Raw genomic sequence first — 13,203 nt, 5'->3', positions numbered from 1 at the left:
TTACAACCTAGCCCCGCAGTCCTGCTTCATCAGATTGCTCTGAATACTTATAGACTTTAGCAATTTGCAGCATAGAAAACACACAAAAGTAGATGATCATGGTTGTCTGCATATTGCTTAACTTTGTGTTGTTTGTTTTTTTTTTATATTTTATTTTATTTTATTTTTTGAGACAGGGCTTCTCTGTGTAGCCCTGGCTGTCCAGAACTCACTCTGTAGACCAGGCTGACCCCGAACTCACAGAGATCCACCTGCCTCTGCCTCCGGAGTGCTGGGATTAAAGGTGTGCACCACCACGCCTGGCTCTGTTTTTTTATTTTTGAGACAAGATTTGTCTACACGGCCCTGGCTGTCCTCCAACTCACAGAGATCCACCTGCCTCTCCCTCCCAGATGCTGGGATTAAAGACATGCACCACCATGCCCAACTGCTTCCATAATGTTTAGAAGACACTTTTAAAATCCCCAAGCACCAAACTGAAAGTCCACAATACAAGTGCATTAGTGGGTCTGAAATACAGCAGGGAGAATGAATGAGCAATGGCAGCTTCTTTGGGGTAACCTGGAAGGTGGGACTATCAGGTCTAACCTGGTAATTAGCTGAATCTTCCAGCACATCTTAATACAGCTGTCATAGGTGATTATCAAAAGAAGTATTTTCAGGAGATGATGTCTTAATGCATACATAGTATTTTCTCCTTTCAGAACCACATTCACTGTAGTGGCAGAGTTAAGTTTGTTAATAGGGTCATTCCTTAAAATAGGTTTTAGCTTTTTGTAATCCATTGCAACTTAACCTTGTCACAGTCCACTATTTCCTTGTCCATCTTTAGACTGGCAGTGTGCTTGCTTAACTCACAGCAATACAAGCATTAAACTGGGTTGAAAGAGCTTACCAGTGCACAGAAAGAGAAATGTTCGCTGGCCGGGGGTGGTGTACATCTTTAATCCCAGGAGGATCTCTGTGAGTTCAAGGCCAGCCTGGTCTACAGATTGAGTTCCAAGACAGCTAGGGCTACACAGAGAAACCGTGTCTCAAACAAACAAACAAACAAATAAAAAAGAAATGTTCTTATAATACACAAGTTAAAATGAAAATGTGCTTTGAAGTTGAGCAAATGTCTCAAGGAAGGCTGACTGATGATCCAGACCTCCGTAAGTTGCCCCAGGCCAGTGTCTAGCCTCCTTTGCATACTTAGAAACTCAATTTTGTCAGCTACTGGAATTGATTAGACAAAGGAATGCTGAATGTAACCAACAGGCTCCTAAGACACTGATACACTGGAAAATGTCGATTTATTAATTTACAGTCAGAAACTTAACTGCCAGAAGGGCCCAGATCTTCCTGCTGCCCTGGCCAGCTCATTGTTTCCCTGTAGACTATCCACATGGGAAGCCAAATTATAATCAGAAGATTGCTTGGTGAGCAAGGAATTAGAACAAAAGGAGTTTTATCATTTGAATATTCAGCGGCATCAAGCTAAGATAGCTTGATTTATCCATCTTCAAGTAAAGAGAGCCTTGCCCTGGGGTAGTGATTCTCGCAATCTGTTGTCTGAGACTCCCTGTCTCCTGGGCAGTGCTGAAATGGGATTGTCTTCATTGCCTTCCAAGAGTGGCTTTCCGTACTTCTAATAGCTGTACCCAGCAGAGGTTATCCTTACCCGGGCATTATGGGAAGTTATTTTTGACCCTGAAATGATGTGTGTGTGTGTGTGTTTGCATGTGGGTATGTGTGCATGAGCACTGGGCCAGAGGCATTGGGTGCTCTGGAGTAGGCGTGACAGGCAGGTTCCTGGATGTGGGTGTTGTGTTGTCCTCTGCAGGGACAGTTTGTGCTCTTACCCTCTGAGCCATCTCTCCAGCCCTGTAATGACTTCTTTTCAAGGAAACTTGTTTATTTCTCTTACCATCCAAATGGAGGGCATAGTTATTTCCAGCGCACTGTTGATCCTGATGTGTTGACTGCGGAGACGCTTGTTGCTAATCTAAAACTTCCCCATTACCCCTGCTTTGAAAACAGTTATGTGTATCTGGTTCTTCCTGCTGCTGGAGCAGCTTAGCACCAGCGCCTTATGTAACAGACCTTTGCTGTCAATTTAGGAGGTGTGGGTGGGCCGCTTACCCTTGGAGGGTCTGAGAATTTGATCCGTACTGTCTCTAGCATCTGGTGACTGCCAGGAGTCCTTGGTGTTCTTTGGCCTATAGCTGTCATCACTCGGGTCTCTGCCTTGGTCATCATCACTGGCTGAACCTGTTGCTTCGTTAAGTGTCTGCATCCAAATTCCCTCTTTTAAGACACGGTCTTAGTAGATGTAACCCACCCTAGTCCACTATAAGCTGTTTAACCTGGTTTGATTTACAAGCACTAGACAGACATGAACTGTAGGTCAACAACATTCAACCAGTACATACCTTGCGCTTAGGAAAAACTGTGTGGCCTGTCCTTTGACCATGGAGAACCAAATGATTATTCTGTTTATTCCAGTGCTATCTGTTTTTCACAGAAGCCCTTCGTCTTGATTTCCTTTTGGCAAATATGTTTTTGCTGGTCATTTGTAAGTCAGAATAAGAGACTTAATATGCATCATATGGCTCAGAGGTTCTCATTCTTAGTCATAGACAGGAGCAGCTTTTTAGACTTTGAAGTGCCCCTGACAACCAGACCCATGAAATCAGACCCCAAGAGCGAGACCCTCACAACACTACACTTCCAACACTCAGCATTCAGTCAGGCTTCAGAAGCACCAATCTGAAGCCTCTGTTTTATAGACAAGGAAATGGACTTTTCTCAGAGCTGCGGAGCTGGGTGCAGGCTGGGTCCCACCCCTCTCCAGCTGTCCTGCGGCCTCCGTGCCATTTAGTCAGAAGTGCTCTTCAAGGGAAGGGACGATACCACTTTAAAAAGATATTTAAAATGTTCCACTTGGGATTTTAATTTGCAATATTATATATTAAATTACTGTACCATGAAACATTATTTGGTGTTAAATATGTGCATTTTCTCAGTGGGGCAAAACTCTGGCTAATCATTAGATAACTATGTTTTTAAAATTAAACTAGAAAAGGGTTGTTAAATAGTCACATTTTAAACTGAAGGACATTTTGCTTTTTTTCCTCATAATATTTAGAATTGTGATCTTTTCAAGTGGGTGGTAGTGGTACATGCCTTTAATCACAGCTCTTGGGAGGCAGAGGCAGGTAGATTCTGCGTTCTGAGTCCAGCCTGGTCTACAGAATGAGTTTCAAGGCTACCCTGTCTTGAAATAACAAACAAAATTTTTTTAATAATTAAAATTGTGATCTTTTACCCAAGCTATATAACAATCCACTGACTGGATTAAATATTTGATCTAACCATTTCCTGAGACAGTTAGCAATTTTCTTTTTATTATAAATGTTTTAGTGTATTTGCATATTGCTTTTTAATATTTGGGGTTTGTAAAAAGCAGTCTGTACTCATCCTAGCTTGATGAGCACTCCGATTGTGGGTTTGTGGTTAAAGTGAGAGTGTGCTTACAGAGCGTTCTCTTTGCAGCCATGTGAGTACAATGTAGTTTATGTACTGTGTGGGCTACTTCACTTCCGCTAGGAGAATAGTTAGAGTTGTCTTTTCTGTTTTAGGTAGAATCTTGCTGTGGAGCCCAGGCTAGCCTCCAACTTATGATCTTTCCGGGTACTGGGATTATAAGTATGTGCCACATACCAGGCCACAGTCGTCTTTTAGTGGCCATAAGCAGTTCTGCAAGCATATACTTAGCGTGGAGTGGCCTGGCCAGAGGACTTGGATGTGTATTCAGCTTGCAGAGCTAGTACCTGGCAAATCTGTGAGCCCAGCAGCTCCTGACCCACCAGGAGCAGCATGCTTAGGTCTGACTGCTCTGCATCCTTGTCCCCACTTAGAGTTTTCTGATGTTTTGCCTTTTAACCTTCCAGTGGGTGAAGTGGTGTTGCTAAATGTTTTTGTTTGCAGCGTGTATAATGTTCATTACTTTGGCCTTTTTTGCAGTACTGTGCTTGAACTCAGAGACTGGTGCATGTTGGGTTACTCCAATAATCATGATATTGACATTAACTGTCATCTTCAAATTTTAAAAATTTATTTAATTTTATTTTATGTGCATTGGTGTGACAGTGTCTGATCACCTGGAATTGGAGTTACAGACAGTTGTAAGCAGCCATATAGGTGCTGGGAATTGAACCTGGTTCCTTTGGAAGAACAGACAACTGCTCGTAACCACTGAGCCATCTCTCTCCAGACCTATATCTTAAAATTTTAAGTTCATGACTTAAAAGTTTCTATTGGGCCTATAAAATGGCTTTACAGGTAGAAGTGTTTTCCACCAAGTCTGACAGCCTGAGTTCAAGCCCCGAGACCCACATGGCAGATGGAGAGCTGCCTCCCCAGGCTGTCTTTCAGCCTCCGCACCACACCCATTCTCAAGCCTGTCAGTGTATGAGGCCCAGACCCAGCATGAGACCTTGCTTACATCACCTGCACCTGTGCTGTTCCGTGATCATGGAAAGACGCTGACCTGGTCTCTCCATAGTGAGCGAGCGTCTGTGCTGCAGCTGTCAGTCACTTTTTAGCACACAGATGCTAGTACCGTTTGCGTCTTGTAGTTGGTAGAGCCTGGCTCCCCAGCCTACAGCCAAAGCCTGGCTCACTTTTGCTGGAGACACTGTGAGCCTTTGCTTTTGCCATCTTTGTTGCTTTATCTGCTCCGCAGGAAGAGCTCTAGGCAATTCAAGACGTCCAGTGCCTCTGCTGCCATCCTCCAGGGACTGCTCGCTGACACGTGTTTTGAGGCTTATTCTATTTTTCCTTTTTCAAAGACGGCATGACCACTACTAGTTAGAAAGAAAATGCCACCTGCCACTTGGTTCTTAGTTCATTATGCCAGGTGATTCCATGGTGAATTAGGGAGGCATTGTAGCCTGAGCTGGCATGAAGCTGTACGCCTGTAGGATCTCCGCCGTGCGTCGGTGTTGAATGGGTAAGGACTTCTGTGCACCGTGTATGCTGACTGTGCTAAGAATTAACTTTTCCTTTTCAGAATAACAAGCCTTTGTACTCATTTGAAGATAATTCAGACTATGTTTATGATGTTATGTGGTCACCCACCCACCCAGCCCTGTTCGCCTGCGTGGACGGCATGGGGAGACTGGATCTGTGGAATCTCAACAACGACACAGAGGTGAGCAGCAAAATAACAGAAAATCGCAGATTTATTGAATAATTTGTGAAATTTCTTTTATCCCAAGGAATGTAAAAGTGCTCTGTGATTGTAGTGTCATCACAAAGAAACCAAATAAGCTTTGTACCCTACATAACAAACAGCATGCTGTGCAGAGCTGAAGGGAGAAATGGCCCTGCCGTGAACACCGGGACATTCTTTACTGCTGAAAAGCAGCAGTGCGTGTGTCTCCTGTCCAGGCAGAGTCTTGTGGGGACTTGGAATATGTTTCATTCTTAGGCTAGAAAACAGACAGTTGCAGATTATCAAAGTATGGTAACCTTTATTCTGAGATCCCCATTAGCCTTGATGGGCTTGTGCATCATCCTAAATGCTGGTCTTAGCCTGACATGTTTGAAAGGAAGGAAATGTATTTTGATGTCCTTTTCCATGAAGGATTAAGATCGTGTGCCATTAACTCTAAAGTGAGCGTGGAGCTGAGCGTGATGGCACATGCAGGTAGACCCAGCACTTGGAAGGCAGGGGCAAGGGCATCACAAGTTAGAGGCTACATATATGGCAAGACCCTGTCTCAGAAACCCAAGGTCTGGGCATGTAGTTCAGAGGTAGAGCATTTGCTTAGCATGTGCAAGACCCTCGGTTTAATTCCCAGCACCAGAAATAATAATAACTACACAGAAGCCATTACATTGCCTAATTGCTATACCGAATTTCCCACTACAATTTAACTGTGTCTAGGAGTTATCTTTAGCAAGTTTAAAGAGGCTTAAATTGTTTTTAGGTCCCCGTATTGCCCCTGGTTAACTGATGGGATGCGACCAGTTGTCAATTGGTTGTGGAAGAGTCACTGGTATCTCTCTCTCCTGATTCCTAGTGGCATCTTTGCCCGTACTTGGTTATACAAAGATGAGGAAGGGAGAGATATATTGGAAAATGCAAGAATTTTTAATACTATTATTATCTACTATTCATCTATCTATCTATCTATCTATTTATGTATCTATCTATCTATCTGGCAAGCTCACTAGATAACCCTGGAATTCACTGTGTGGGCTAGACTGGCTTTGAACTCACAGAGGTCCTCCTGCATCTGCCTCCCACCCCCATAACCGTCCCCAGTGTGGGGATTAAAGACATGCACCACCATGCCCTGTCTAAGATTATTTTATTTTATTTTATTTTTTGGTTTTGGTTTTTCAAGATGGTTTCTCTGCATAGCCTTGGCTGTCTTAGACTCGCTTTGTAGACCAGGCTGGCCTTGAACTCACAGAGATCCGCCTGCCTCTACCTCCCTGAGTGCTGGGATTAAAGGCGTGTGTCACCACGCCCAGCTCCACATTTACTTTCCTAGTTTGGATGTTTTTTTCCTACCAAAGATTTATGGCCGTAATGAAATGAGGCTCTTTCTCTTAATTGTTTGATCATAATATCTCTGGCCTAATCACTCGGGAAAAGACTGACTGAAGAAGGATACTTTGGTCATATTTCAAACAAGTTTAGTTATGTTCTTTGGTCTGCCTCAGTGAGCAAGCGTTCCTCAAGTGTGGCAGAGGTGCAGCCAGAACCCAGAGCCTGCCACAGCTGCATAGGCATGGTCTCCTGCCTCCTCAGGGTCAGGGCTCTGGAAGCTTCCGAGCTGCTGTCTGTTGAGTTAACTGGCTTTACCTGAGGATGCACAAGTTGCAGGTGTAACTCCGGTTCTCTGAGACGGAACTGCGATCTGTTTATGAGCACCTTGGAAATATTTTCTTTTTAAGATGGGTTTTAGTCTCATGTTTTTAAGCAGCTTGACTCTTAACAAAGTTAAATCCAAAACCCCTTTACTGAGGACATACACGCAACCACGTGAAGATGTCTTGGATAAGTACTGGGTATTTCCCCAATCATAATGTGCTCATCATCAATCTCTGAACAGAGAGGAAGGGGCAAAATGCGTTGTCTACTCTCACAGATTGAAGGAGAATTGTTGTTGTACATGTTTAGAAACTGACGAAGTGTTTAGTTGCTGTGTGTTAAATGACGTAGGTGCCGACTGCCAGCATTTCTGTGGAGGGCAACCCTGCTCTTAACCGTGTGAGATGGACCCACTCAGGAAGAGAGATCGCCGTGGGCGATTCTGAAGGACAGATTGTCATATATGATGTGGGAGAGGTATGAAACTTGCTGCCTATAATTTTGACATATCTGCTTAGTGACACTGTAATGACAGTACCGTGGTAGCTGAGTCCAGCAGTGTGGCTCATGAATTGTATAATCTACGTGGGTGTATGCTTTTCACTGCAGAAACAACTTCTGAATCCGTCTCTAACTGGGTATCCTAAGCCCTCGTGCAGCAGACGTGAGAGTAACACCATACTACACAGTACCATGCTTATAGATTCCTACATTGCTAGGTATTCTTCAGACAGAAAAGGAAGTGTGCGATTGCGTGTGGAGGAGTTTTATAGAATTGATACTGAGATAAAATTTTATTTTTCTGTATTTATAGATTTGTTTGAGTCAAATAATAGGAATAAAAGATACCATCTTTCGATAGCTTTTTCCCCAGGAAAAAAATTTTTTGTTCTTTATTTATTATGTATACAATGCACGTCAGATCATATGGTTGTGACCCACCATATGGTTGCTGGGAATTGAACTCAGGACCTCTGGAAGAGCAGTTGGTGTTCTTAACCGCTGAGCTATCTCTCCAGCCCATTCCCCCCAAAATTTTAATGTGTATATGTATGCCTAAGTATATGTGTGTGCACTGTGCATGCAGCAGCCTGTGGAGCAGCGTCCAGTGACACAGGGCTCAGGTCCTGCTGTCTGGTCCTGACTAAACCTTCTGGACATTCTGTGTCGTTATTTCCTGTCTTGTCCTGATACTTTGTGGCTGTAGCAATCAGACCTTGGGGAAGAGAGCTGTTCTGCATCCGCGCTGGCTGACAGGTGGTCACTAGCCACTCGCTCCTACAGAAAAGCTGTGATTAGTGATGCTCAGCTGTGGTAAACTGTCACACTTGGCTGCCTAGTAACTTCCCTATGAGGTCTTGTATACTGAGAAGCAAGTTGTCCCCCTAGCCACATTAGATGATCTGTACCAGTGTTAGTCTCTATAATAATAGAAGATCAACTATAGGGAACTTCTGTGAGGCAAAAGCACCATAAACTTCTTTTTCTTGTCTGTCCTCACCCAGCCCTATGCTGAGTGCACTGTAACTTCTGACAAAGAAGTCAGACCATCAAGAAAGAGCACTTGATGCTCCACACAAGCCCTGTGCTCCAGAGGCTGACGTGAGAGCGCCACAGACTGAGGCAGCCCGGGCTACAGAGAGAGACCTGTCTCAGAAAAGAAAAAAATAAAGTAACTATTTCATACAGCAGTGGTGCAAAATATTCAATTAAAAACAAAAAAAAAAACCCAAAAACCAAAAAACTGAAGGCATTCCTCTCCATCAGCAAGACCCAGAGAGGCGCCAGGAAGTCTGTTTACAAAGCATCCGTGTTGTGTCCTCGCACTGGTGGTGGTAACAACAGATTCATTTCTGAGGCTGTCACGACATGTTTTACAAACACCTTTTGTTTTGAAATGTTGTAAATCATTATTATAGTCTCTGTAATTATGAAAGGGCCCTTGAGGTCAATTATTACTTTTTACTGGAAAAATTATTTGAAAACAGAGTAATAGTAGATAAGATGAACTTTTATTTCATTGCTCAGCAAGCATTGTCTCTCTTTTAACAGCAGATTGCTGTTCCCCGAAATGATGAATGGACAAGATTTGGCCGAACACTCGCAGAAATTAATGCAAACCGAGCTGACGCAGAGGAGGAGGCAGCTACTCGCATCCCTGCTTAGGCCTGAGAAGTGGACTGTAGCCTTAGCAAACTTGACACAGATGACTAAGTAGATCCTAAGCCATTTGCATGGTTCTGATTAAATGAGTGTTAAAAGGAAATTCCATGGGTAAACTGGTTTAATGCAGGAAGCAAAGCTTACAGTGCCCTTTTTATATTATATTCATTTTGTTTGGGATTGGTGTCATTTTTAATACAGCTGACAACTTTACAGAATGCAGCCTTTTCTGAATTCTAACACAAAAGTGTATATTCTTTTGGATTCTTTTCAACTTGTAATACTATATATAATTATTTCTAAAGCACAGAGTAAATAAGTTCTGCATATTTCTAAAAAACCACAATTCCTTGTTATGCAAGACAGTACATAATCCCTTGTCAATTCTGTTCTCACTGCCCTAGCTGTGTAGGAGCGTTGGTCTCAGCCCCAGCATGCACTTGCCTGCCTCTTGTAAGTCTCACTCCGATGCCATTTTCCTTCTCTGTAGTTCTAGGATAGTTATCTATAAATAAAAACAAGTATGTGCTAACTTCTCAAATCTTCACTTTTTACTTCTTGAAATTTGAAATTTTCTCCTATAAAATTTTTGTTAATTTTTTTAAGTTCCTCATGCAAGCAGCCGCCTTGAATCCCAGCAGCCTTACACACACACCATCTCTGGACAGTGAGCTCACGCTGGATAGCCTGTGAGGGGAAGCTTCCTCCTAGGCCAGCTTTGCCTGGCTCTCTTCCTTCCTTCCCCCTATGTCTGTTCAAAAGGATAAATGCTCAGTTGCACCGATGGAGTCCGGCGTGCGCGGAAGCTCTCGGAGGGTGGACTGCTTGCTTGGAGAGGGGCTTGCCGTGGGTGCAGCAGCCACAAGCAGCTGGCCGCAGGTTCTGCAGTTAAATCCCCTCTACGTCTTGGGCGTGGCTAGTACAGCTTTACAGATCTTCAAGGCAGATGGCCATTGTTTGGGAATCACGTGTCTCAGGAGGAGGGAAGGGGTGGGGTCACATCTTGAAGGCTTACAAGTTGCCCTTACCTTTGATCTTCCTGTGTTTAACTCTTCACTCAACAGAACTTCAACTAAAAGATTAGAAATCAGAGTTGGGACTTTTAATTTGGCTTTTATAAGAAGGATTTGTTGAGAGAGAATTGTACATAACTCTTGCTCTTAGAACTCTGTGCTGTAAGGAATAATTGACCAGGAACATTAGACCCAAATGATAGTTTTAGCTTTGCCATCTCTGAGAGATGTGAAATGTTAGCCAAACCTGAACCTTATGTTTATGAATTGTTAATTACATTATTCCAGCTTGTCCCCTAGCTCTAAAATTATTAACCTTGTGTCCATTTCTTCTCCACTTTCAAATGTTTAGTTTTCATGACTTGACCCACATAGTTGCCTGTTACATAAAGAACCATCTCAGATTATCTCATGGTAGTGATGTCTAACTCCAGAGTTCCTGTCAGCAGAGTCCCACTGTCCATCTGTGCAAGAATTCATCTACTCAATGGCACGATGGTTTTACTCTTATTCTGTGAAAAGGACTAGAAAAAAGGGGGAATCAAGGTTGGGTGAGGTTGGAAATTGACATGTAGCAAATCAAATGGTCACTGGTCTCAAGTTGTTCTTCTATAGAAGAAAGTGTTCATTCTCCCTCACCCCTCAGAAAAACTCAACATACACCATTCCTTCCGACCTCGCTGTGCATTTTTAGGAGCGCATGCACTTACCGTAAAGAAGTCTATAACGAATTAACTTAAAGACTAAGGCTCACTAGCCCTGAGGCTGCTGTCACTGACATACTCAAGACTGAGGAGATTAAGTTTGTTGGGGGCTGGGGAATCATGCACTTTTTACTTTTAGATGTGAAAGACCTTTGTAATTTTGAAAAATATCTTGGGACGTAAATTGTAGCTTATTGTGGTCAATTTCACTTTTTCCTAGGCAGGAAACAAGTTCTAGCTTTGTGACTTATTTGTTGCTTCTCTGCGTTTGAATGGAAAGTTAAAGATTGTCACCCTTATTTGTGTTGAGAAAGTGTATTCAGTTTTTCAGACAGTAATTAACTTGGAATAAATCCCTGAGATAATTTTTAGTATCATTTAAGCCAAATACTCACCAGTGGAAGCCTTTTCCCCCATCACAAGTACTGTTCTCTAGAAATGTCTGTGAGATCACTGAGAGCTATGTCATGGAGAGCTGAGCAGCTCAAAGTGTGTGTGTGTGTCTCTGTGTGCACACGCACACGTGGGCGGATGGACAGGGGGTGGCTTCCTGGGTCTCTGAATGGTTTCCTTTTTTCCACACTCACCCTGATAGACTGTAACTTCGAGCCATGCAGAGACTTGAGTCTGTGAGGTGCATCGGTTACCCTCTTTCTTTCTCTTAGCCAAGTGAAGATGTCTTTTCCACAATCTCAGTGTTTCAGGGTTGGCACTGGAGTCATTTGCTAACTGGAAATGCTGCGTGACCAGATACATGTTCACTGGAGCTCAGCTTCAGCTGTTCACTGCTCATGGGCATCCAAGGTGTGGTCATGCAGAGCTTAAGCAGAGGCCTAGGGTGGAAAAGCCAACAGTGCAGATGTTCCAGATAGCTTAGTTACAGCCGTCCTATTGAGGTGGGCTTTGGTTTTTGTTTTAATCTAAGATACATAACAGTAAGGAAGGAATTCCTACTGCTGAGCTGTCATCTTGCCGATTGTCAGGTAGCAGGGACTTACAGCTTTGGGAAAAATACTCCCAAGTAGAACCCTGTATTTCACTCATAAAAATATAAATAAATGAGAAAATTTTTATTTGAAAAATACTGGCAAGATGATACAACACTTCAAGATACTTGCCACCAAGCCTGACCTTAGTTTGATCTCTGGTGCTGCATGGTAGAAGGAGAGAACCAGTTCCTATAAATTGTCCTCTCATGTGCCTATGTGTGCATGCACACAGACAACACAATATAATACTTTATTATTATTATTAGTAGTAGTAATACTGGAAAATTATTTAGACATACAGCTTTGAGGGAATTTGGAGTGTTGTCCTAAAGGCACGATTAAAAGAACATCAGGGCCTGGAAATATGATACATAGGTTAAGGATGCTTTCTGCTCATGTACAAGACCTGAATTCAAGTCCCAGCACCCACATCCCACAGCTCACAACTGCCTGTAACTCCAGCTCCAGGGGATCTGACACCCTCTTCTTGGCTCCATGGGCACCTGTGCTCACATGTACAGACATACACATATACACATAATTTTAAACATCTTTTGACAAAAGGACCATACAGAGGTAGGGGAGGTGACTTAATTAAAAGTACTTGCTAGAAAACAGCACTACCAGAATTCAGATCCCTAGAGACAACATAAATGCTAGCCGGGCGAGAAGAGTGGCTCACCCGCAAACTGAGAAATCTAGACAGGATCCCTAGCATGGGAAATGCATACACACCACATGCACATGAAAAAGACAAAATCATGCTCCATATTTCAACTGGAGAATGAAACACCATTCTTTTAAGTAATATCTCTAGTCCACTACCCCAAAGTAGTAATAGCTTCCCTACTCTATCACACACAGATTTTTAAATCTTTTTTGATATTTAGGGATCATCTTTTGGGGGAAGGATCATCTTGTTGGATCAGTTGTAGAAAAGATTCCCAGTCCTGAGCCAGAATGCCAGTTGCAAGACTTCACATAGTCATCAAATCACCATGTTTTTCACAGTAAGCCAGTGTTCTCAGACCTGATGTGTGAACGTAGGTGTTTAAATTCCCTTTTTACGTGCCGTGTTCCCAATTCTTCAGCCTAAAAGAAGTCCGAATGGATGTCGGGCGTTTAAGTTTTCAATGTGTCGCTGTAGCCACAGAGAGTTCCACCACAGCCAGTCAGCAATCTTTTACAAACTTTTGTAAAATGACAGTAGTTTGTGTTGTTAGTTTCCTAGCAGGGATCTCAGTTTGGGCTTCTTAATATTCCATTAGCAGTTCCCAGTTAGAGCATGGAACAGCTTGCTCTCAGGTAAGCTTGCTGAAAGGTCTCTTTCACTGTGTGAGGTCACAGATTCTGGGCTCTGGGAATGTATTATCCTGCCTCTCTCATAATGTACTTGATTTGGCCAGAAAGCAGTGGGGCGGTGATTGTATGGGGTGTAGAACACACCTGTATTGCACCAAGCA

The 13,203-nt window shown here is 43.0% G+C and overlaps 1 protein-coding gene across 3 annotated transcripts in view; it reads left to right on the top strand.

Annotated features, from left to right (window-relative positions):
* Positions 1–9,787, top strand: part of Dync1i2 (dynein cytoplasmic 1 intermediate chain 2) — a 50,101-nt gene extending 40,314 nt beyond the window's left edge. Inside the window, exons 15-17 of one of the 3 annotated variants that reach the window (XM_051167173.1) lie at positions 5,057–5,197; positions 7,223–7,348; positions 8,924–9,787. In XM_051167173.1, coding sequence (XP_051023130.1) covers positions 5,057–5,197; positions 7,223–7,348; positions 8,924–9,037 — 381 coding nt within the window. In that variant the 3' untranslated portion in view covers positions 9,038–9,787. The remainder of the gene's footprint in view (positions 1–5,056; positions 5,198–7,222; positions 7,349–8,923) is intronic. The other 2 variants (XM_051167172.1, XM_051167171.1) reach the window with 2 other exon arrangements.
* The last annotated feature ends 3,416 nt before the right edge of the window (positions 9,788–13,203 follow it).

This window comes from Acomys russatus, chromosome 24 (assembly GCF_903995435.1).
Source record: "Acomys russatus chromosome 24, mAcoRus1.1, whole genome shotgun sequence".
Classification (NCBI taxonomy): domain Eukaryota; kingdom Metazoa; phylum Chordata; class Mammalia; order Rodentia; family Muridae; genus Acomys; species Acomys russatus.
The sequence above is the reverse complement of the archived record's forward strand: the minus strand, read 5'-3'. Positions and strand labels throughout refer to the sequence as shown.